The 24,413-nt window shown below is 45.1% G+C and overlaps 2 protein-coding genes across 5 annotated transcripts; both read right to left on the minus strand.

The window, feature by feature from the left end:
- On the minus strand, positions 1-5,479 carry blk (BLK proto-oncogene, Src family tyrosine kinase). 4 transcript variants are annotated; one of them, XM_057017632.1, is made up of 13 exons: positions 5,148-5,479; positions 4,244-4,414; positions 4,138-4,162; positions 3,891-3,981; positions 3,722-3,820; positions 3,539-3,642; positions 3,318-3,467; positions 2,770-2,922; positions 2,516-2,695; positions 1,922-1,998; positions 1,340-1,490; positions 964-1,095; positions 1-885 (listed from the first exon to the last, which is right to left on the minus strand). In XM_057017632.1, exons 2-13 carry the CDS (start codon positions 4,316-4,318, stop codon positions 683-685), a joined length of 1,440 nt encoding a protein of 479 aa, XP_056873612.1. In that variant the 5' UTR covers positions 4,319-4,414; positions 5,148-5,479; the 3' UTR covers positions 1-682. The 4 variants fall into 4 exon arrangements, with proteins under 4 accessions (XP_056873612.1, XP_056873613.1, XP_056873611.1 ...); XM_057017633.1 differs by having other exon boundaries at positions 4,244-4,461; XM_057017631.1 differs by having other exon boundaries at positions 4,244-4,464.
- Positions 5,480-8,999: 3,520 nt separating this feature from the next.
- On the minus strand, positions 9,000-24,409 carry rp1l1b (rp1 like 1b). Its single transcript, XM_057017475.1, has 4 exons — positions 24,106-24,409; positions 21,984-22,623; positions 20,546-20,705; positions 9,000-20,430 (listed from the first exon to the last, which is right to left on the minus strand). The coding sequence occupies exons 2-4, from the start codon at positions 22,464-22,466 to the stop codon at positions 9,602-9,604; spliced, it is 11,472 nt and encodes a 3,823-aa protein (XP_056873455.1). The 5' UTR covers positions 22,467-22,623; positions 24,106-24,409; the 3' UTR covers positions 9,000-9,601.
- Between the last annotated feature and the right edge of the window lie 4 nt (positions 24,410-24,413).

Raw genomic sequence — 24,413 nt, forward strand, 5'->3', positions numbered from 1 at the left:
GAGGTTTTGAAAATAAAGTCCACATTTATTTATAAAAACAATCTTTTTTTTTAAGTAAAAATACTCTTCAGGAAGCTGAAATGTGCTGACTGAATGACAGAAAAGTGCAGATGCCATGTGTAATCTCATGTCCATGCCAGTACCATGCAACTAGTCGCCCCTGTGGAAGTCGTGCCTGTATTTCCATGATCCATCTCTTAGTGGAGCACTAAAATTCTCAGTCTCAGCCCTTTTGGTGCCATTTTGGCGCTGAGTTCCCTCTCCAAGTGACTTTTTTTGGTCACACGGGTCTTTCAGCAGATTCCTTCGTGACACAAATGTTACGTTTGGGGTCATTTTGATGGATGCATCATTGTGTGACAACCCCAGGGAGGGTTAGGGTCAAGGGTCAGGGGTTAGGGTTAGGCCCTTACACTTTATGAACCAGGATGGCATCAAAAGGGGAAGCGAATAAAGTCACGACAGTCGGATGCTTGGGCTGCGTCGGGGTGATAATGCTCTCTTCAAAAGTGTTATATAGATGACGTGGACATTTCCATCAACACTTTGGCAGAAATAGTAAAAGACATGTCAATGTTTTACATTCTCTCAGTTCGTGACCTGAAAATTGTCCATTTAAATATGATTCAGTCTGCACCCGTAATCCCTTAACATTTTCTTCAGGACGCCTCTTCCGCCTCCCTCAGGGCTGCATCTCATATTGTCCCTCTGTGGCGATAAAGAAATCATTGAGGGTGGTCTGCAGGAACTCAAAAGTGGGCCGTTCCTCGGCCTTCTGCTTCCAGCACATCATCATCACATCATAAAGTTCTACGGGACAACTGTCCGGGCATGGCATCCGGTATGACCGGTCCAGACTCCTGATGACCTCTGGGTTTGTCATTCCTGGTGTTAAAAAAAAAAAAGAATTAAAAATGCACCAACACTTCATGCGCACACTAAAATGAAGCTGACGTCTCCTACCTGGGTATGGTGTTCTTCCAAAAGTGACTATCTCTGTCAGGAGGATTCCAAAGGACCAGACATCTGATTTGATGCTAAATGTTCCAAAATTAATGGCCTCAGGAGCCGTCCACTTGATGGGAAACTTAGCACCTGTGTTAGAAAGAAGTCATTTACTTAAAAAATCCTCTGAATATCTAAATACCCCTCTCCCCCACTCTATGTTTAAGATACTAAAGATGGGCCTTTCTGTAGATTTTTTCAGTTTACGTGAGTCATTTAGTCCCTCATGTTCACACTTCCACACTGCTTCATCCTTTACAGCCTCTTTTCCTTTTCTAATCCAGTTCCACAGTCTAAACCACCTCAGTGCCCTCTGGCACCTCTAGCTGGGTACCTTCATGAGCCGTGTACTCTGACTCGATTATCCTGGCCAGGCCAAAGTCCGCTATCTTGCAGTGCAGGGTCTCACTGACGAGGATGTTGGCTGCGCGTAAGTCTCGGTGGATGTAGTTCTTCACCTCGATGTAGGCCATGCCTTCAGCGATCTGTCACACAGGAGAGGCAATTTTTTGAGATTTCTGAATGGAGATCACACATATTTCCTGTGGCTTTTCTTGATGAGTCTGATATTAGTTCAACAGGATGTGCCAGCGCCTCAGGAAGACAGCATGCTTTTTTTCTTCCTTTTTTTTTTCTCTTTGCGGGGCTCTGAGGATGGAAAATAGCGCCACTTCCTGACCGGATGTTAATTATTGGTGCAGGGTGAGGCTGAAAAACCCGGCAAAGCAGCCGCAGTCACAGAAACCACACCGCTGCTGACGGTCGTGTGTACAAACAGGCTTTAAGGTCTGTGAGAAGGCCGCCCTCAGTCTTTCTCTCAACACACTGGAGCTGCATGAAACTGCTTTTTCTCCCGACGACGCTGAAATCTGCTGTAAAATTCCTCCGGGTTTTCTCCCAGTCCAGAGGGCCTCACCTGCGCTGCCATGTCGATCAGTTTATTCATTTTCAGTTTCTTTCCTTCATCACTTTTCAGAAAGTCCAGGAGACTGCCTGTGAGAGGAACAGGCGTTACAGTGAGAAACGGCTTTGGGCTGTAGAGAACACTCATCTGGAAACACTTCAACTGTTTATTATTTACAGTTTTCAATTTTCCCCGAATAATGGGATTTACAAAATATGGAAGAAATGACGCATACTACATAAAATCTAATAAAGTAAACAAAGTATAAAATTAGAGGCAAGGTTACATTAAGGGAGCACAATTTTAAAGACTTACATAAACAAGAAAGTATAATATTCTGATAGAATTGTAATTTTATAATATAAATGTATATGTATATGTATTTAAAGATAGTCGAGAGTCTCTTGGCAACTTTTTACAATGATGTGTTTGTTGAGTAATAACTCATAACACACTAATTTCTGCAATTCTGTAACTTTAAAAAACTAATGAACAGAACTGACACATTAAAAAATAAGCTGGTTTTCTGCTGTCGATACAACAGAGTTTTACTCGAAAGTGAGTTTAGCCCTTGGAGCAGAGGCTGTGACGCGTTTGTTCCCTCACCGTTGACCATGAACTCGGTGACGATGAGGATGGGCTCCTTGGTGACCACGGCGTGCAGACGCACCAGCCGCTCGTGCTGCAGCTGCTTCATCAGGTTGGCCTCCTGCAGGAAGGCGGCGGGCTCCATCGTCCCCTCCTTCAGGGTCTTGATGGCCACTTTCTGGGTGCTTTTGTAGTAACCTGTGACGGAAACGGCCTGGTCTTCAACACCGACCTGCGAAATATCCGCTGCCACGTCCTGGAACTTTACTCACCCATCCACACCTCCCCAAACTGACCGGCTCCCAGTTTCTTCACCATCTTCAGGGTCTCTCTGGGAATCTCCCACTCGTCGTGAGCCCATGGCTGCTGGGTGGCTTTGGGCTTACAGGGGGCATAGAGCTGCTGACACAACCCATCTGCTGTACCTGCACCCAATAAAACACAGAATCGTGTGTGAGTGTGTGTGCGTGTGTGTGTGTGTGTGTGTGTGTGTGTGGGTGTGGGTGTGGGTGTGAGGGTGTGTGTGTGTGTGTGTGTGTGCGTGTGAGAATGCAAATAATAGCTCTGACATTTGCTTCATTTGCGTTCTCTGTAATGTGGCTGCGATCACAGATGTCTTATCTCGAGGTCTGATCACGGGAATGGAAAGTATAATCCTCTGACAGGAAACGCGTGTCACATGACCAGGGTTTGACTTTTTATTTATTCAAAGTCGCTGCACATGGTCAAAGAATAAATAAAATAAATATTCGCGCCAAGGAAGGATCCTGCCACCCAGCAGATGGGTATTTGGTGGTTAATTCTTTGATTTTTGACTCACCTGTGTAATACGTAACCAGCTTCTGCAGGGTGGGGAAGGTGTTGTAGGGGGAGATGTAGTATCCACCTTTGTCCATGGTGCGGATTTTGTAGTGTTTTACCACATCTCCCTGCTGGGGTTCGTAATCCCTGACTGACAGCGAGTAGGACCCTGCGGAGCAGAAGAAGACAGTAGAAGGCACAGCTCTGGAGAGATCATCAGCTGTGCACGTGGGCCCTCACCTGGGGAGGTCTCGCTCTCTCGAACCAGAAAAGAGCCGGTTTGATTCCCGGGTGCCAAAAGCAGACGCTCGGTCTCCTTTCTGCTCATGTCATTGAAAAACCACCTGCAAGAGTGCGAGGATGCAATCGTGACCCACGCTGGCCCAGACTGACAGAACCTGCACGTTTATGACGGTTCCTTACTTCTCCATCTCCATGGTTTCTGCTCTGGCCACATAGTTGCAGGGTATGAAGCCCTCCAGGCCTGATGCCAGGGACTTCGCCACCCACCATTGGCCATCCCTGTGGGTCACGTCATCCATTAAAAACTAAAAAATTATAGGTAAAATAAAGAGTTGTGTAGTCCACTTACGCCTGGAGAACTTTAAGTTTATCCCCCTCTTTGAAGGGGAGATCGCTGCTGTTGGTCGACTTGAAGTCGTGCAAAGCGACGAACACGTGCTCTGATCACAGAGGACATCAGTTATTGAAGCATTTCGTTAGCGGATTCCACCTATTTATTTATTTTTTTTACTAATTTCTTTGCTATCTCGTCAACAACAGAAAAGAGGAAATAGACCAAGATCTGAAGGCAGTCAAGCAGTTGTCAGAGATATTACCGTTCACGGCCTCGCCGCTCCTCGCCTAAAAGAACAGAAAGATCTTTAAATAGCGGCAGACATTTCTAAACGGCTCTTGTCTTCATCCTGGAGGTGATGCACTCACTGTGTGGTTGCCCTGACCCTTGTGCCTCCTTTTGTCATCTTTGACTTTGTTCTGGCCACTGCAGGTGCTGCCCATGCTGCACACATGGAATTCTCCCTCAAATCAGCAGCTGGAGCCCCCCCGGTGCTCCGTCATGGACCGCCGCCACCACCCCAGCTGTGCTTCTCCTACCTGATGAAGGAGAGGAGCTTCAGTGACGCTGCTTCGCTCCTCTGCTCCTGCTGGAAGGTGTCTGAGTCTGAGGCTTCATGCTGAAAAACGGATTCAGTTGATACTTCTGTTGCCCTGATCCTTTTCATTAGAGGAAGTGGAAATTATCTTTTGACGCGGAGGCTAAATAGAAGCGCCGCTATTAATAACTACAAACATGCAGCAAGAAGAAATTTGCACTCGTTTGCTGTTTACTTTTTAAGCCAAAGTGAATCTGAATTTGATTTGAAATTACCGTTTAGTTACAGAAGCTCCCGCTTACGTCTTAATGAGACGCACTTTAAATTTCCCCTCTTTCTGTTGCATTAGAAAGTGAATTTTAAAGTAAATTTATTGATTTTCTTTCTGTGAACGTGCCCATTTTCAGACAGACCCAGACCATCTGTTAAAAATCCATCAGATCGTTTGTCGTTAAAGCTCCTGAAATGTTGTAGCGACCCCAAACCTCCTAAACTAATAAACAAATTTGACACATTTCCACAGTTTTAACCTTAAATGCCCTGAGCATTTAGAAGAAATCAACACTAAAGTTTATAACGTTATATCTTCTGCACTCTTTTTTATGTTTTTAAAAATTAATTGTAATTAGCCCTGACTCGGAACACAGCCTATAAATACCAAATTATTACATTTAAAATCCTTAAGTGTCCTTTTCCTGGTAGGAACCTCTGCTGTGAGCATGGCACATAAATACCTTGAACTTGTCCAGCAGCTTGTGAGCTTAGAGAACTTCCAAACACAAAATGTCTTCAGTTTCCTTGTTGAAAGCTGCCTGTCAGTGTCAGTGTCACTCTCGCCCTCTCATTCTGCTTTTCGTGATCTTGTTGTCTGCTCTAACAGGAGACCACAGCCTCCCCTGGGGCGACCACTTAGTTTCTGGTGCATTTATTTTTAAATGTGTACAGTAACTCCCCTGTTATACTGTCTACTTTCTGCTGACATTACAGTTTAGTTAACTGCAACCAGGGGGTAACTCACAGTTAAACTCTGGTGGAAGTTTAAACATTTGCCTTCATGATTGGCATATTGATAGGAAGATGGCTGTAGCTGGCATCTGTAACAGTGAAGGTGTGATGGCACTGCTGGTGACTAGACAAATGGTAGCAGAAAGCAGTTTGGTTTCCATGACGTCATTTTCAGTTCCTCTGCTCAAGGGATCTATGTGCAACTGTGACGCCTTTAAACTGAAACCATTACATGCAGCCACCATAAGATTGGCTGGTCAACCTACACTGGAACCTTCCAGCTGGGAACAAACACCTGGGAATTGCAGGACTTCTTAATCTGATACACGGGTGTGATAGACATGGATTTGATCCGAAACTGCACAGCAGTTAAGCAATTGCATACATTCAACGGCTAAAATATAATGTAGATAAAGCATAAATTATTTATTCTTTATAACTATGTCTCGCTTCAATAGATTTAATTATTTAAATGATTTACATTTTCCAGTTGTTGTTCCGTCATCTGGGCACTAGAGGGCGCACATAAACCTGATTTATTGAAAGCAAAGTTTAACCTCAACTCTCCTGGATGACCCCTGAAATTTCCTCCTACATAATGATTCCGCTTTACTTCAGGACACCGCATGATCCTCTGTATCAGGGAGACAGAATACAAGGGTATGAATGCAGATCAGCTGGTTGGGATTAAAATGGCAAGCTCATGCAGGGTCAATCTATCATACATTAACAATACTGTGATTCTCTCATGCTGTTAACCAGGTCTTTCCGATTCTCACCGCACACTTCACTGTAGGGGGTTTTCACTTCTTCTTCAGTCATGGAAACACAGTACAATGTGCCCTTGACTTATCTGTCTGAAATAATGACCCTTTTGTGCACCTACTAGACTTCTATCAAGAGTTATTAAATAATGAAGCGAAGAGAGGAGGAAGGTATCACTCACAGTACGTGGTAACCTGTAAGTGCAGGCCACAATCAATCTTGCAACACCGGAACTGTTTGTTTCCTATGGGGCGCTTTGTGCAACATACAAGGTGGGGATATTAGTCTCTGGGCAACACTTCACAGGTTTTTGTTTGGACCACCTGCGCTGTGTTGAAGAAGGAATCTCAGTTCACGGCACACACACACACACACACACACACACACACACACACACACACACACACACACACACACACACACACACACACACACACAGGCTGCAGGTGCATGGTGTCATTGAGTGTGTCCTGGTTGCTAACTGCTGATCTTTTATGCTCCCTTCTTCTGGTTTTCCACTGGCCCTTGTTTTCTTCCCAGGGCCTTGGCGGATGCTTGTGCACGGCTCTGCTGGGGTCCCCAGACATTGCATCCTGCCTGTAGAAAGGCCCTAAGTGGGCCCACAGGATAACCCGAACAACGGTGGGAAAGACAGCGAGCGTGGGTCTCCTTCAGCTAACGCGGCCCCGGCCGCCTCTGTGCCAACGGGCGCTCGCGGTTCTCACTATTATTGTGAGCGTGAAGCGCAAGTGACTGGAAATGCAAGTGAGTGCACGGCCAAAAGGGATATCTGCCACGTAAAATGGAGGTTATCTACAAAACATCCACACAATGTAGCATTTAAACCAAACACACACGTGGCACAGTCACACATTCAGACAGTCACACACACACACACACACAGACAGACAGACAGACAGACAGACAGACAGACAGACAGACAGACACAGACAGACAGACAAAGACTTTTGATGCCCCCCTCTACATCACTAGAGGCCCCTCTTTGACTTCCTGTCTGTGTGGGAACTCTTTCTGTCCTCTGTCACACACCTCTGTTGCCTGAAAGTGACTGTCAACAAGGAACCGATCCTTCAGCATCAGCCCACAAAAGTAGAAGTCTTCATCTAAATATTCCAATGTCCATCATTTACAGTAGCTCTTTTCTTTTGTGTTGCTTTTTTTATTAATAGTATTTAATTTTTTTTTTAAACTACCAAACAGTTGTGTCTGCAGAGCACATCTGCAGCAGCTGCTCCTCAGGCTAAGTCACACTGAGGTAAACACAGTTGCGGGAAAGCCCCCTCTGATTGTGCTCCGGATGATGTCGCTCTCTCTTCCAGAGTTTACTCCATGCCAGCGCGCAGGTGCTTCCTCCAAAACTCCGCTGCTTTTTCCAGACGACGTTAATGAATCTCAGTCAGCCAAAACTCGACTCTGAATCAAAGGAAATAAAAAGTAATCAGCAGCAATACAAGAATGTGATCACCGGATTTCACGTGAAAGTCAAAAGAAAGGGTCTCCTCATCGTGCAACAAACTCACATGGTTGCCTTAATATGTGGAATTTAATTTAAAAAATGGATCTTTCTTAGCAAAAGCACTTAAATGGGCTTCAGCCGGAGCAAGTTTCTACTTATTGTAGCCAGTTAAACCAACAGGGATTCAGAGTCAGAACAGTAAGTTGCTCCCTCCGGTTTGTGTCCAGCAGTGTTAATCCTTACGCCAGCACGTTGCCAGGATTGTTTCCATCTGGACGCCATCTTCTCCGAGTGTTTCTAAAAATGTCAGTGATGGACAGCAGATACAGAAATCCTCTGCCATGATCGCTGCCTGCCTGCTGTCGCCCGTGACGCCTGTCGTTTATTTGAAAACTGGAAAAGTCAACATCCATCCATCACGGGCCAACTGTGAACCACCAAATATGTGACGGTTGAGGGGAAATGGATGCATTTCCATTCCTGTAATTGATATAAAAATAGTTCATTTGGAGTTTAGACAAGCTGTGTGTTTGTGCAAAAAAAATAAATAAACTAAAGCAAGAAATTTAAGTAGAACTTTCCAAATTTAATTAGTTCTTTAGCTTACAGTCAATTCTATGATACAGCTAAGCTGAATCAATTATGCACAAAATTTGCCCAAAACTCTCCACTGAAATACTTGATTCATATGTGAGCTTGCCAGAGCACCACGGGGGTCTCATAGAAGAACTTCTGCATGTTCATATAACATGGAAAAAAGAATTGGCCTGCCGCTCACTCCGCTCTTACACAGTCAATCAGAGTGACACCAATTATGTGTGTCACATGACCACAGGAGACCGCAAATGGGGGCTGTGAGAGGCACATCCATCAGCTCCATCTAATGGGGCTCATAGCAGGACCACGGATGCAGTCTCAACAGACGCTCACGTTCACCGTAGCATTGCAGGTGACGTGATTACACCGGTGGCTGTTTATGGACCTTCAAAGCTCCTCTTTTTTTTATCATTTGCTGGAGAACACTAGGTATTTATATACTATTGATAATTTAAATGGCACATTTCCACCATCATTTGACATGTTATTGTCAAAATATTTTTCATTTTCTATGTTATCTGCAGATGCTAAAGCTACTGTTAGTGTGTTAGCAATGTGTTAGCATAATCAAATCATTTTGGCCTGCTATATTAAACCGGTAAACATTTTGAAAGTTGAACATTTTTAGCAGTGTTGTAAGTCACCTCTTGACAAACAGACCCGCATTTCTTCATTTTTGCAAAAGACAGTGTCCAATTATAAACAGAAACTTGAGGAACATACAAAGGAATGCTGGGAAAGGTCATGTGTTACCCTTTATTTCAGAGACAATAAACATACATCCATTGGTAACAGTCTCTGTACACACAGAGAGAATATAGTTGTAGAACTAAAACAATGCCTGTCTTACATGGTACATACTTTTTTTTTTAGATATCTTGATAGTTGCTAGACATATGAACAGCTTCAGGCTGTAGCAGCATCTGTGGTTATGTGGATCCTGCAGTTCTTCTCTTTTAGTGCATTTCTAAAATAACTTTAAACATTCAAAATGAATATTATCGGCATTTTCTGGCTTTCCAGAAAACATCATAATAACTAGAAAAATATACATTTTAATTTAAGAACCGCAAATCCTTAAATGCAGCGCACATATGAGCACGTCTGCATGAAGAAATTAGCCGTTTTCAGGTTGTTGCATCAAATATGAGACAATTCCTCTAATCTGTTTTATATACATTCAAGTTTTAAGATTCCTCTCCTGAATCTACGTGCAAATAATTTCAGGAATCTGTGACAAAGTGCTTGAATTATGGGGGTTGGGGGGGGGGGAATACCCTAGAACAGTTTACTTCACTTAAAATGCTGTTTCTACGGCGCGAAACGTTTTTGAGCGTCTTCTGCTCAAGGCCTGTTCGTGTCTTTGTCGCTCTTCGTCTCATCTTCGGAATCTTCGGCGTCGGCGTACGCGCCGTCCTCAGATTCAGCGCTGGCTTTCTTCAGAAGATCAAGCGGGGCCAAAGTGAGTTGGGGGGTTTTAGCTGCCTCTCGAGGTTCCGCCTTGTTTGTGACAAAGCCGTCCTCATCACAGCCATCTTGGTCGCCTCCGTCTGAATCCTCCTCTTCATCTTCCGCATCGGCCGACTCTCTGTTCCAGTTCTCCTCTGGTGCATCGGCTTCGTCCTCCCCTGTAATGGTGGCTGTGTCCTCGTCTTCCTCACTTTGTTCATCCTCCTCTTCCTGGTTGACTTCCTGGGTCTTTTCTTCTTCATCTTCCTCCTCCTCACCTGTCTTCAGCTCTACAACAGTGTCACTTGGTTCATTGATCTTCTCAGTTTCTTCATCATCTTGACCTTCTTCAGCCCCGTTTTTCAGGTTCTCCTCAGGATTCGTCTCCGACTCACAGTCGAAGCTCTCAGGTTGTGACTCTGTTGCTTCTGCCACTACACCTTCTTCACCCTCATCTTCGGTTGTTGCCACCTCTGTGGGATCTTTACCTGTCTCTGTAGGTTCTTCTGCACTTTCCATGCCATCCTCATCTGATTGCTCTCCAGTTGTTCCCCTGTTTTCCAGCTCTTCTTCATCAGCTCTGTCACCCACATCTTCAGTTCTTTGCTCTTCGTCTTTGGCCTCCTCCAAATCTTTGCCCATTTCATCCTCATCTTCAGTTTCTAGATCAGCTTTTGTTTGCTCATCATCACCACCCTCTGTGATTTCTTCATCATTTGAGGTAGCGGCTGTGCCGGCTTCATCTTCAGCCGTCTCAACACATTCCTCATCATCAATACGCTCTTCCTCGTTCTCCTCTCCCTGCTCAGGGTCATCCTCTGATGCGTTCTCATCTTCAGCCTCACTCTCTGCTTCCTCGGCTGGTTCCGTCTGATCTGGATCCTCAGCAGATTCTTCTTGGTCAGATACATGGTCAGCTGCAGCCTCATCTTCTTCAGCCACTTCCCCTGAACCTTCAGCCTCCTCATCCTCATCTGTGGTTGCCTTGTCTGTGGTTTCAGCTTCACCACCTTCAGCGACATCCAATTCTTCTTCTGTCACAGCCGGCAAATCAGAATCTTCTCCAGCAGGTTCATCTTCATCTCCAGGCACATCCGACTCGTTTTCAGCAGCAGTCTCATCTTCAGTTGTCGCTTCTTCTGCAGCCTCACTCCCAGTCTCTTCCTCATTTCTTGCCTCATCATCATCATGGGTCGCAGCGATCTCTTGATCATTCACCATCTCCTCCTCTACATGTTCTTCTGTGGCAGAATCAAGTTCATCTTCTTCTTCCATCTCATGTGCAGTTTCTGCTACACCAGCACCAGACTCATCTGCACTGGTCACATCCTTACTCATCTGTACTTCTCTTGCTTCGTCTTCATCAGATTGTTCGTCTGCTATAGTGGTGACCTCTTTTCTATTTTCTTCTTCAGTTGTGGTGGCTTCAGCACCATCTTCCTCAAGCTCTTCCTCCCTAGCACCCTCCTTTTTTTCATGAAGCTCATCTTCAGCTGCTGCTTCATTTTCGATGGGCTCGTCTGTCAGATCACCATCAGTGTTCTCATCTTCATGCTCTGATACATCTTCTGAGTGTCCTGCTGGAGAACCTCCTCCTGATTCAGCCGTGACAGTCATGTCATCTTCAGTTCCTTCTTCTGGAGAGTTCTCCAACACCTCCTCGGGCGCATCTTCATTTGTGGATGAGGCATCTTCCACAGCCACAGCGGTCTCCTCTGCTGCACCTTCATCTTCAGCTTCATCTGTCTCATCTTCTAGTGTTTCTACTTCACGTTCCTCTGTTTCCTCTGCAGGAGCATCTTCATCTGTGGAGGCATCTTCCGGTGATTCAGTGTTGTCTTTCTTTTCCATCTCTTCTTCATCCTCTGCTGCCACCGACACTTCATCGCATTCGTCTTCTGCAACATCACCAGCCTCTTCATTACCTGCAGAAGTCTCCTCCTCACCATCCACTTTTTCTGCTTCACCACCATCATCATCACCTGATTCCTGCTCAGACAAAGGTGCCACAGCCGTCTCCTCTGCTGGATCCTCACCTTCAGCAGCTTCTCCATCTTCACTGAAAGAATCAGCATTCTTGTCCACTGTCTCATCCTCAGGTGTTTTTTCTTCCACAGGTTCCTCTGTCTGCTCTGCAGAAGCATCTTCTAGTGAAGTATCATCTCTTTCTTCCACTCCTTCTGCAGCCAAAGACACATTTTCATCTGATGCATCTTCTGGAGTGGCGTCATCAGCCTCTTCACTACTAGCAGCAGTCTCCTCCTCACCCTCAAGTTTTTCTGCTTCCTCATTATCACCGTCACCTGATTCCTGCTCAGATGAAGCTGCATCAGCTGTCTCCTCTGCTGAACCCTCATCTCCAGCAGTCTCTTCATCTTCACAGAAACTATCACCCTTTTTAACAACTGTCTCAACCTCAGGAGCTGTTTCAGCTCCAGGTTCCTCTGTCTCTGCAGGAGGTTCTTCATCCTCTAGTGCATCAGCACCTTCTTCTTCTTCCACCTCTTCTTCCTCTGCTGACAAAGACACTTTTTCCTTTGAGTCATCTTCTGCAACATCAGCCTCTTCATTATTATCAACAGTCTCCTCATCTTCATCAACTCTTTCTCCTTCACCATCATCATCTTCACCTGTTTCTTGCTCAGATGAAGCTGCCTCAGCTGCACCTTCATCTTCAGCAGTCTCTTCATCTTCGTGGGAACAGTCATCTTTTTTGACAACTGTCAGATCTTCACATGCTTCTTCTTCTTCAGATTCTTCTGTCTTCTCTGCAGGAGGTTCTTCATTTGTTGAGGCATCCTCCAGCGCATCAGTATCATTTTTCACTTCCACCTCTTTTTCCTCCTCTGCTGCCAATGAAACATCATCAGGTGTATCTTCTGCTGCAGCAGCAGCCTGATCACTACCTGCAGCAGTCCCCTCCTCACCATCATCGCTTTCTGCTTCCTCACCATCGTCTTCAGCTGATTCCTGCTCAGATGAAGCTGCTTCAGCTGTCTCCTCTGCTGCACCTTCACCTTCAGCAGCCTGTTCTTCTTCACTTGTGAAAGAATCTTTTTTGGCAGCCTTCTCATTGTCAGTTGTTGCTTCTTCAGCTGGTTCCTTTGATTCATCAGCTGTAGCTTTCTCATCTGCAGAACCATCTGCATCTGTAGATTCAAGTTCTTCTTCTCCATTAACCGTCTCTTCTGCAGATATTTCATCATCCTGTTCTTGTTTTCTTGCTGATTCCATGTCAGCCTCTTCTGCTGGATCTTCACCATTCAGCTCATCTTCACTCGCAGCAGCTGGTCCCTCCTCTACATCCCTTTCTGCTTCTTCACGGTCATCTTTGCCTGATACATGCGATAAAACAGCTGTCGCTTCTTCTTCAGCATCATCTTCTGCTGTAATTTCTCTAGATTCATCTTCTTCACTTGCATCCTCCTTCTCATCAATCATCTCTTCTTCCATAGATATCTCTTTGTCAGGTTCTTGTTCTTCTGAGGCTGCCACATCAGCCTTTTCTTCATTTTCCTCTGCAGATGTGCAGATATCAGCTGCCTCCTTTTCCTCATCATCTTCTGCCTGTGATTCCTCAGCATCATCGTTGTCCAACTCGTGCTCTGATAAAGCTGCTACATCTGTCTCTCCAGCTGCTCCTTCCTCCTCTGATTCATCGTCTTCAGCAGCTACTTGTTCCTCTGCAGGTTCATCTAAGCTGCCAGCAGTTATCTTCTCATCACTGGCTTCCTCCACCACATTGTTTTCTCTGTCACATTCATGGTCACTTGTGCCTGTGAGGCTGGGTTCTCCTCCTGCGCTTTCATCTTCTTCTTTGGCTTCAGAATCCTCCTGTTGATCTTTAGCTGTGATTTGGGACCTCACATCTTCAGAGTCACTTGCTGCAGGGGAGGGAATCTCTTCATTATCAGTCACCTCTGTTCCTTCACACTTCTCATCTGTAGCTTCTTCTCCTGTTATCTCTGTTGCAAAGTCAGTCATGTTCTCCGTCAACTCCTCCTCACCTGATACAGAATTCCCTCTTTCTAGCTCCGTCTCTTCTGCAGGTTCTTCAGCAACAGCATCATTTAACTCATCGCTCTCTGCAGCTTCAACATCTTCTACCATACATTCATCATCACCTGCCATCGATACGCCTTCCTCACTCATCAATGCGTTTCCAGTTGTGACGGCTTTTATGGTTTCCACCATCGTTTCTTCTTCCTCTGCACATTCGCTTGTGCACTTGTTCCCTTCTGTTTCTTTAACAGCATTGACGATGGCATTTTCCACAAGCGTTGCTGCCAGGTTTTTAGTATCAGCGTCAGGGTGTGCTGTGACATGGACTTCGTGCATTTTGCCGGGGTCTTTGGACTTCTTCGCCAGAATGGCCTTAAGGTCAAAGTCCATGAGAATATGTGCATTATTCATTGTCTCTGCAGGGAGTGGCGGCCTGGATGCATGTTTTTTCTTGATGCATGTTTCACAAGGGCAGAACTCATCTTCATTTTCACTGCGCTGGTCACTGTATGTAGTGCATGTTGCTGAGTCTTCGCTTTGCATGGCTGAGGAACCCATCGACTGTTTAAGTGTCATCTTCAGTCTACGTCTTCTCTCCTCAGTCTGCGAAGTCGAAGAACGTGAAATTGTTCCCCGTGGAGGTCTTGGCAGGCCAGCACGGGCCTGGATTTTCTTCAGTTCCCTGTCTATACTTGTTTGGATTCTTTTGTGGACTTCGGCTTGAAGTTCATGAATCATTCCATCAAGCTGGTCGTTATCATCTAAGTTCCATCGGACTTTGAACTCCTTCATCGCATTGATGTAATGTTTCATGAATTGCTTTTCTATTTTGGTTAGCAAGGTTAGGACCCAGACAGGGTCAGGGTCTTGGGAAATCTTTTTGGCTGGATCTGCATTTTGAAAGAGCAGAGGTCCTTCATAATGACTGTCCACTGTGTCAGCATCCTCTGGAGGTTTTTGGTCACCGCTGTCGCATCCAGAGCTCTGGTTTGGAGAAGGCGGCGACTCGGGATCCTCTCTTGGACTGTCGTTGCTTCTGATCGTTTCATTTGTGGCTTGATCTTCCTCTTTTTGCTCGCATATTACCTCAGTTTCTTTCTCACAGGCCCACCGTGCCTCTGATTGTTCCTTCCTCTCACAGCCTTCTTGCGTGTCTTTCAACATATTTGGAGCTGCGTTGGTTTGAGATGTATCAGTATTAACACCGTCGCTACTTTTGCCCGAGCCCGTCGAGCCGCTGTTGACATCCACGCCGGATGAGGATGTATGGATGCATTCATCATCCACCTCCTTCCTCAGCACGTGCTCTTTCTCTGTTGGAACGCAGAGCCAGAGAGACTGAAGGATGTTCATGAGTTCCTCATATCTTGCATCCTTTTCATCTGCATTTTTGGGGTTGTTGTCGATTAACTGCAGCTTCACAAGGCTATCTAGAAGGCCCCTGGCTGAATTGCTCAGCTTACGTCCATAGACTGGAGACACTTCAGGTAAACTGTTACATCTGTCAGGTTTGGGGTTTAAGAGAACCTTCATCACCTGAATGGAGGAGTTAAATATTTTTGTGGCATCATCTTCTTCAGCACAGACATCCACTGGATTCACTGCTTCGACACTTGCGTTCTTTGTTGCTTCTTCTCCCGTGTCCATTATGTTTTCAGCTGCTGTGTCGCCATTTTCTTCTTCCCCTTTTTCTCCAGCTGTGTGGCCACTTTTCTCTCTGTTGCAGGCTTCGTGTAGTCCCTCCACTTCATACATGTCACCATCTGCCGGTAGTGTTTTCAGCCATTCGTTCACCACCTCAGTCGGGGATGCGTTTGGTAAATTCGACGGGACCAGATTGACGTCCTCATTGTTTACGTCCTCTGTCCTGCGTTTGCTGCTTCTGTCACTTTTCTTGTCAACAGATTTCCTCCCCAAGTCTGAGCCTTGTTTTGTTTCAGTGGACCGAACTTCATCTTTTTCTTTTACAAAGTCTGAACTCGACAGGGTTTGTGACAAATCTGTTTCACCCGAATCTGCACGACAAATCACCGGCTTTTGGTTCTGGTTTGGTTCTGCATCCTCCTCATGATTTTCCACGTGTTCCACTGTCAAAATATCAGTTTTGTTCGATTTTTGTGATTTCACCTTGGAATTACCAGATAAAGAACTTTTCTTTTCTGTCCCTTTAGATGCTTTTGATGTCTTCGATTGCACGGACAACCTGGATTTTGAGGACAAGGCTGGAGAAACCCCTTCTTGACGAGGGGATTTTGCAGCAGATGGACTGAGAGTTCTCCCCATGTCATGGGTATTTTCAGCTGTGTTTACAGTTGATTTCTTAGATCGGACTGATCCATTTGACTTGGCTGATGTGATACTTGTAGCCTTCTCTGATGTCACTTCATTGTCTGCATCACTACCAGTGCATGAGCTTTTGGTGATAGAAATATCCGCGCGATCCCTTGTTTCTTCATAGTTAGCCACAGACACATCGGTATTCAAAGATCTTGCCGAAATATTTGTTTTCACTGATTTAACACTCCTATCGAGCTCTTCGGGCTGAGTGACCGTTGTCAGCTGCGAAACTTTTGATTTTGTCGACCTCAGAGACAAATTGGACTGTGCTTTGGTTGACACGGTGCTCGGCGTTCTCCCTTCACTTTCATCATCTACTGCATTTCCCTCAGCAGAAATTTCAGTGATTTGAGAATGGTTTGATTTCCCATCTGATTTATTTGACATTACACTTTGAGCTCGATCAGTCTCTTGAGATCTCTTTGATTTTGCAGATGCAGATGTCACGTTGGTCCTCCTGGAACTGGTTGACAGCGAGCTCTTTGCTCTCCCTACGGTGTCATTGTTGCTTTCCACAACATCATCTCCAAAACCCTCTGAGTTATCAGAGAGTTTTGAAGCTTTTGACTTCACTGAACGTGCAGACCTGTCAGACCTGACAGATTTAACTGAAAGGGCGCTGGGTGACCTTTGCACATTTCCACTGCTCTCTGGTAAAGGAAGTTCAGTGTTCCTTGAAGACACAGAGATACCGGACTTTGCTGACAGCGACACGTTGCTTGGTGATCCCCTCCCAGTTCCTGCTTCAGCGTCTTCTTCACCAGGACCAGTTTTATCTGAATCCTCAGACACACGACTTTCTTTTTCCTCTTCAGCTGTGATTTCTATGGAAATTGTACCTTTGGAGGTTTCAGATAGCATTGAGGAAGCAGGCCTTGAAGATCTGTCTGTCCTTGCACTCACTGGTCTCTCAGTAGCCGAGTGACCCTCTGACCCGCCTTCTTCTGCTGGAGCATTTGAGATTTTTGACTTGCTTGCTTTTTCTGACATGGCTGTACGTGTGGAACTGGCTGACAATGCACTTTGAGCTCGTTCTTGGATATCTTCTACACCACTTTTATTATCAGAACAAACTTCTGAAACAACGGATTCTGTTTTTACTGAAGCGCGTGACTTTGCTGATTTTCCTGACAGGGCACTCGATATTCTTACTGTCAGGTTCTCGTGAACCGGCTCATCATTGGTGTTAGTGCCCGAGACATCTGTCTTAACAGATCTCTCAGAAACATGAGACCGAGCTGAGGAGGCTGATACACGGCTCGCTGCTCTGTTTTCATCTAGATTCTCAGCTTTTTGTTGTGCAGTCTTGGACGATCTTGAAGCTTTGGAGCGAATAGAACTCGACTTTGCAGACACCACACTCGTTGCTCGGACTTCAGCATCTTCCTCTGGAGGAACCTCTGAGACGTCTGATGTCATTGATGCTGTAGAAGCCGGTGACTTTAGTCTTGGGGTGCTTTCCCGCAGAGCATCGATGGACCGTTTCGATCTGCTCGATTTCACGGACAAAGCTGACTTGGTGGAATGAATGGACATGGAGCTTACTGAACTGCTGTCCAACTGCTCCTCTTCGTGTGTCTCTTCTGAACCTGCATCATCAGGTTGATCAGAAGGTGGAACTTCAGAAGCTTTTGATTTCTTTGAAACTGCTGAAATATTTGACTTTATGGATTTTTCTGAAATATTTGACTTCATGGATTTTTCTGATCTGACTGATAGGATACTCGGAGATCGCTGCACATGTTCCGGGTGATCAGAGGTAGCCTCCTCAGCTTGATCCTTGATTCCATTTGACGCAGCAGATTTGACAGAAACACTCGACATTGCAGTCTTATCTGACAGGGAACTCTGTGCTCTCTCTGGACTTGCAGGAAAAGCCTGAGATGCATTTGACTTGACAGATTTTCTAGAAGTATGTGACTTGGCTGATTTAGCTGACAAAGCACTTGGTGCTCTCTCTGCTTCTCCCCTCTCCTCCTCAACAACTCCATCATTAACAACACCATCTTCTATGATGATCACAGAAACCTTTGACCTATTGGATGTATTTGAAACATTTGTCTTGGATGATTTACCTGATCTGGCTGACAGATTGCTTGGAGGCCTCTCCACATGTTCGTCAGGCATGTCAGTGTCGACCCCTTGTTCATTAATGAGGACTTCCGATCCATCAGCACAACTTTGAGAAGGAACATTCTCAGCTTCATCTAAAACATCCGCAGTCTTAGACATGCTGGATTTGGCAGAAACATTTGTCCGGGTTGATTTTGCAGACTTTGCTGATTTCTGTGATATTGTGCTTTGTGGTCTCTCCTCATTCTCCTGTTTAGTGTTCTCATTTTCTGAAAGGTCAGATATTTCCTCTCTCTGACGTTCTGACATTTTAGATCGTCTAGATCCAGCAGACACATCAGACTTGATGGACACAGCCGACATTGCACTCGGCACTCTTTCATCTTCATTATTTCCACTCACCGCCGTTGAACGATTAGACACTGCTGATTTTCTGGACCTCACAGATGAGTTGGACCGGATGGATTTAACCGACCTGCTGCTTGGACACCTCTCCGCACCTTCCATCGCCTCAGCATTTGAGGATGTGCAGGACAAAACACTTGCCGATCTTGTGGCTGTGCCCTCCATTTCCTCCTCTTTGTGTTGATCCTTGACATCAGAGGTGTTGGATTTTGCTGATTTGTCAGACATCGGACTTGGCATGCGTTCTTCGGTGTCTTTGTCAATTTCCTCATTTTGACACTCAGGTGTTGCTGAGTTGGATTTGGCTGACACCACGCTCGCTGCTCTCTCTTGACCTTCTCCACCCTCTTCCATTCCTTCTGGCTCTTCAGTATTTTCTGAATATAATGACACGGACTGTTGAACGCTCTCAGATTCATCCTCCGCATCTTCTTCGACTGACACTTTAGAGGCTTTTAAGTTCGCAGAAACATCTGACTTGGCTGACATTGCACTAGGGCCTCTCTCCTCTGATGGGTTTTGAGTGTTTTCATCTGCAGCTGTGTCACGTTCTTCTGTTTTATCTTCTGGGTAGCCTTCTGATGCAGCTGACATGGCACTGGTTGTTCTTGGCTCAGCTTCTTCACCTTTTTCTCTGTTTGAGACTCTGGATCTCTTTGAATTAACAGAGACCTTTGACATGGAACTTGGTGCTCGCCCATCGTTGCCATCCTCCTCTGGTCCAGCTGTCTTTTCTGACCTCATTGATCTTTTTGATTCAGAGGTGTGAACTGATATGCTACTTAAAGGTCTCCCATGTGTTTCCTCATCATTTTGACTTTCTTCTTCTGTAACATCGACAACATTGGAGGCATCTGAATGAACTGACATGGCACTTCTGGATCTGTTCGCCGTTGAATCTCCACACTCCTCATTCTGCATTTCTTGAGAATTCTGTGATTGGCCAGAGGAATTTGATTTAACAGACATGGCACTTGTTTGATCTCTCTGTATATTGGTGTCCTCAGCCTCGATTCTTTCCTTTTCATCACCTTCTTGCTCATTAGAAGCTTTGCATTTACAAGAGTATGATCTCTTGGACTTTCTGGACTTGCTCGAAGCATTAGATGCTGCCTCTGTGGGACTCAGAGAGGCTGATTGTGTTGGTGATCCTTCATCGCTTGGTGGAGCTTCATCACTTTGGTCCTTGAAGTCTGCCAATACTTCAGGCGGAGAGCTCGGTGTGGATGCTGCTTGATCCTGATTGTTATCCACGGGGGAGGATTTTGGAGAGCAGTTTTCACTCTGGACAGTGCGGTACTCCACAGTCTCCACACAGGTTTCACTCTCCACCACTTGCTCTGCGTTTTCATCGCTTGATCGGGACAGGGTCTGCCTTTCGATCTGCATCTTCCTGGAGACCACCGTGTGGGAAGATGCGCTTGAGCTGGAGGTATGAAAGCAACGACTGGCCCCATGTGTTTCTGGGATTTTCTTCCAGACGTCGTATTCTTGGCAGTGAGGGCACTGAGGTTCCTCCCTGTGTCTGTGGTGGCACCCGTCCATATAATCCTCATCATGGTCTCCAACGGAGATGTTTTCAGATTCAGAATAGTTTATATCACTAACTTGTGCAAAATTGTGTCTCCTGAGGTATTCACTGCTCTTGTCTCTTGTCTTCCTCACTTTTGTTGACCAATGTAATGTTTCTTTATTCTGTAGCCGGAAGCGCACCTTCATTTCCATAGACAAACTGCCATCTTTGTTCACACAAACTCGTTTCTCTATGTCATCTTGTCTGACATCTCCGGTGTTTGGACCAGAATCCGCGTTATTCTGAGACTCTGCCCCGTCAGATAAGGCCTTGTCGGACGACACCGACTGCCTGGCGGATTTGTCTGGACTGATGGCACTGTTCTCTATTGGTCCTTGGTTTACCATGGAGAAATAGAGAAAAGAAAATAAACATTAGTAAATCCATCTGTTTACTCCTAAAACCATAATTCACAGTTTACATCTGTGGCCATTGATTGTTGCTCCTACCCTCCTGTTCGTCGGTGCAGACGTCAGAGCGGGAGCGCACATTCAGCTTTGGAAGTTTGAAGGATTTCTGAAAGTTTTCCACAATCGATGGGTGGGAAGGTTCCCGGCCCACACACACAAGAACACCAGGGCACTGAACTAGCGCCTGAATGTTGTCAATCTGAAAGAGAAAAAAAATGTGTGTTTACCTTTAATAAATGAGATTCAACATGAGGCAATATGCAAAGGATTAATGAGATTTTTTTTGTATTTATTGAACAATAACAATGAATATTTAGATCCTGACAGAGGAATATGTGCTGTTTGGGTTTCTTCTTGTGTCAGTCCTCTACTGATTCTCCCTGCAAAAGAAGGGGCCACTCAAAAAAACGTCACAAGCTAATAATCTAATCTGGGATGATCTCTGTGAAACTTCTGTTCTCTCCAATGCTGAGTCACTGTTGTCCCATTGCTCAGCAGTATTTCAAGCTGGCTCAGGCCACAGCAGACAGGAGTCTGATCATTTTTACTAAATAAAAGGCTCGTTTAGCTAATTCTGCGCCAGAAACTTTCAGAACATTTCTGATACATCGCACACGTTCAGGTGCTCAACAAAACCAGATGTAATTGCTGCATCGTCTTCACAGTCGTTATTAGTGTCGTCATTGTCCTTATCATGATCACATGGTCAACATCCTCATCAACATCGTCACCAGTGTCATTGTCTTCATCACCATCACAGTCATTGTCTTCAGCACTGTCATTGTCGTCATCGTCAATAATCTTTTGTCGTCACCATCATCCTCATCATTTGTGTGATTAGCCTAAATGCTAAGCTCTGGGGACTGACCTGTTTTTAAGATTTCTCTGTACAACCCTGAGAAACCTGCTGCATATTTTCATATTTCTCCCGTGAATAGGTTTCTATACTTCACACTCACTCCATTTGCTGCTGACATCTATTAAACTCCCCGAAAACATGTTGACTAAAGACTTTTCTTGATTTTACCGGTTCAGCTTTGATTCAAACACAGCTCTGAAGTTTATAGACAGAAGAATGGCCTCAGCCGCACTCACACAAAGCCCGTCTGAAGGGAATTAATTGCCTCTGTATTTCTACGAACGCTTCAGTATCAAGGAAAAAGTTTGAAAGCTGACCCGCTTTCTTTCCCTCAAAAATAGCTCTGATTTGACCAAGATTAATGGGGTTTAGAGAGGTCTACGTAATCTGGATGTGCACGTGAGAGAATCTGCTTGTTTATTCCTCTTTCACGTGCTGTGCGGTGCCTCTGCGCTCCTGTTTGTTAGGCTGCTGGATGAACCAGCTGGTGTTAAAGTAAAGAGTCTGTCACTAGAGGCCTCCCTTTCACTGCTCACACAGGAATCACAGCAGCTTTTAACGACCACATGAAGCGTCCATTTAAACACCGAGGAAGGTATAAAGATCTCAGGAACTCACCTTTTGGCCTTCTAGAGAGTACACCTTCCTGATGTGGTACTGCATCAGCTCTGAAATCTCCTCTAAAAAAAGCCCAAAACTGTGCACACTCCCACGGTGTAAAAAGATGGCCCTCCTGATGGAGGGGTCGCTGTTCTTCACCAGAACCACCCTCTTGTTGTTCCTGCGATGGTGACCTTGGCCCGAGTAGACCGCGGGGTGCTCCTCGGGTCTCCTGAGAACGTACTGTTGGGGGTGATGGTGGATGCATGGCAGGTGGGAACGACACAACAACGTAGTGTGTGCGTCTAGCGCCTCCAGGACCTGAGCACGTCTGTACTCAGAGCAGTGATAACACTCCTCCAAAGGTTCATGGTGGGCCAGGATGCCGTGTTGGGGGATCCTGGGAAAGCAGCTCCTGTGGGGCTTGAATGGGAGAGAAGGCTTGCAACCTTCCACACTGACTGTGTTGAAGCACTGGAAGCCGCGTTTTGGCGAAGACATAGTGGATGGTGGGCTCCAAGTCCCCTGGGTGAGGAATGGTCTCGGGGGAACTGTGACGGCGGCAGGTCAGCGCCAATAACAGTTAAAGGCGGTTGTCATGTTTGCTCCCTGCTGAGGTGTCGCAACAGAATCCTTCATGGCTCCTGCTCATCCCACACTGGAAAGAACAACATCAACCATTGAGAGCAACAGGAAACTTAAATAAATTTGCTACCTGTAATTTATCTAATCTGTGTATTTATACATGCACCTTTTGAATGATTCGTGGTATTCCTGGCATCACAGCATGCATGTGTTGTCTCAAGGACTTAAGTCCAGAAATAACACCTCTCAGACACATTGAGCACCACCAGTGTAATCAACATATGACCTTTGGAAAGATTCTAGTCAAGGTTCAGATGTGAAACTCAGGTCTTGTACTTTTATAAAACCTTAAAATGATGCAAAAGTCTGCTGTTTTTAAGCTTCATTTTGTCAGTCACTGCAGAGGCGCATTCAAATTTCAATCCAAGCACATGTTGCTAATATTTACCTGGTACAAAATCTATTTTTCCTGCACAGTCTGATGTGCATGAAAAAGAGCAGACCCAGATTATGAAAAGAAGAAAAAAAAGTCAAGTCTTCAAGAGGGATCTTTTTTCATGTGTTGCATGTACCCACTGCTGATGTGATGAAAAAGTAAATGAAGACAGGGATAACGAGGATGAAGCCGCAAATAAATCCAGCAAGTGACTTTAAATAACAAGCTTATGTCTCTGCTCACAGCAGAAGTGGACATTACCTGAGTGATTATCACTGCAGAAAAGACTATCTTAGCCAGCCTTCCCTGCAGCCCATAATGCACGGATTATCTATAAAAAGCTACAGCATCTTCAATAAGAACAATGTGGTCCTGCTGAGTGTTACAGCGCTCGGAGGCATAATAAATAAAATATAAAAAGTCAAATTCTGTGACTCGAAAATAGGCCAAGTCTGACTGACGTGTTTAAAGATCGGTTTGGCTGTTGTCCGTGTTTTGGTATTAACGCTTTATGGACTTGTAAGTACAGTGGACATTTATAGAAGGGCATTTTAGCTAAGACAAGAACTTTTTCTGGTACTATACTGGTAACTATCAAATCAGGATTAAAAAAAAGTGCATGTTACCACTTTGCTATCACGTTTCACCATTTTAAAGGATGAGGCAAGTACTTGTCTGAAATTTAGCTCATTTTTACACAATAACACAAAAAATGGTAAATGCCTAGAATATAAATACCACCTAAGTCTACTGGAAAGGGTTGTCAGAGTTATTTTTTGATGTAAAGAAGGGAAAACACTCAAATTGTAAAAGTTCAAGCTGCTATTAAATGAAAGATTTGGCTGTTTCTGTTGCATGAAGTCAAAATGCAAAAACTCAACAAGACCAGGAAACGTATGCGTCTCTGGTTCTCTAAAAAAAAAAAGCACACTCATCCCTTAGGTGCCATTGGCTCCTAAAAACATTGAAACCAGCAAATTAAAAGTCACATCCTGTAAGCAGGCTGACCCTCTTCTGTTACTTTATGATGCATCTTTAAGTTGCTGTCCAACATATTTACATCTGTACAGGAGATAAACAGATCCACTCTAATAGTGCAGTGTGGGTTTGCATACTTACATCAGCCACAAAGAACCAAAGATAACGGTCTAAAGTTCCGACTCTGCAGTGTGCAGCCAGGAAGGAGCAGAGCTATTACAGGCAGGGAAACCAAAGCAAAAGCTTCTCTGCAGAAGCTACCTGCTAATCAGATACATGGGATGCTAAGGATAGAAGGAAAAGCCTTGCTAATCACTCTCCGATTGGCTTTGGACACATGACTTGGACTTCACCATTGCATAAACGGAGTTAAGCACACTTTTAGAATGTACCTGATGGCTCAGTGACAGTCTATGACTAGGCACAATGTCCTACCTTTGCCTTTTCCC

This window comes from Takifugu flavidus, chromosome 19 (assembly GCF_003711565.1).
Source record: "Takifugu flavidus isolate HTHZ2018 chromosome 19, ASM371156v2, whole genome shotgun sequence".
Lineage (NCBI taxonomy): Eukaryota > Metazoa > Chordata > Actinopteri > Tetraodontiformes > Tetraodontidae > Takifugu > Takifugu flavidus.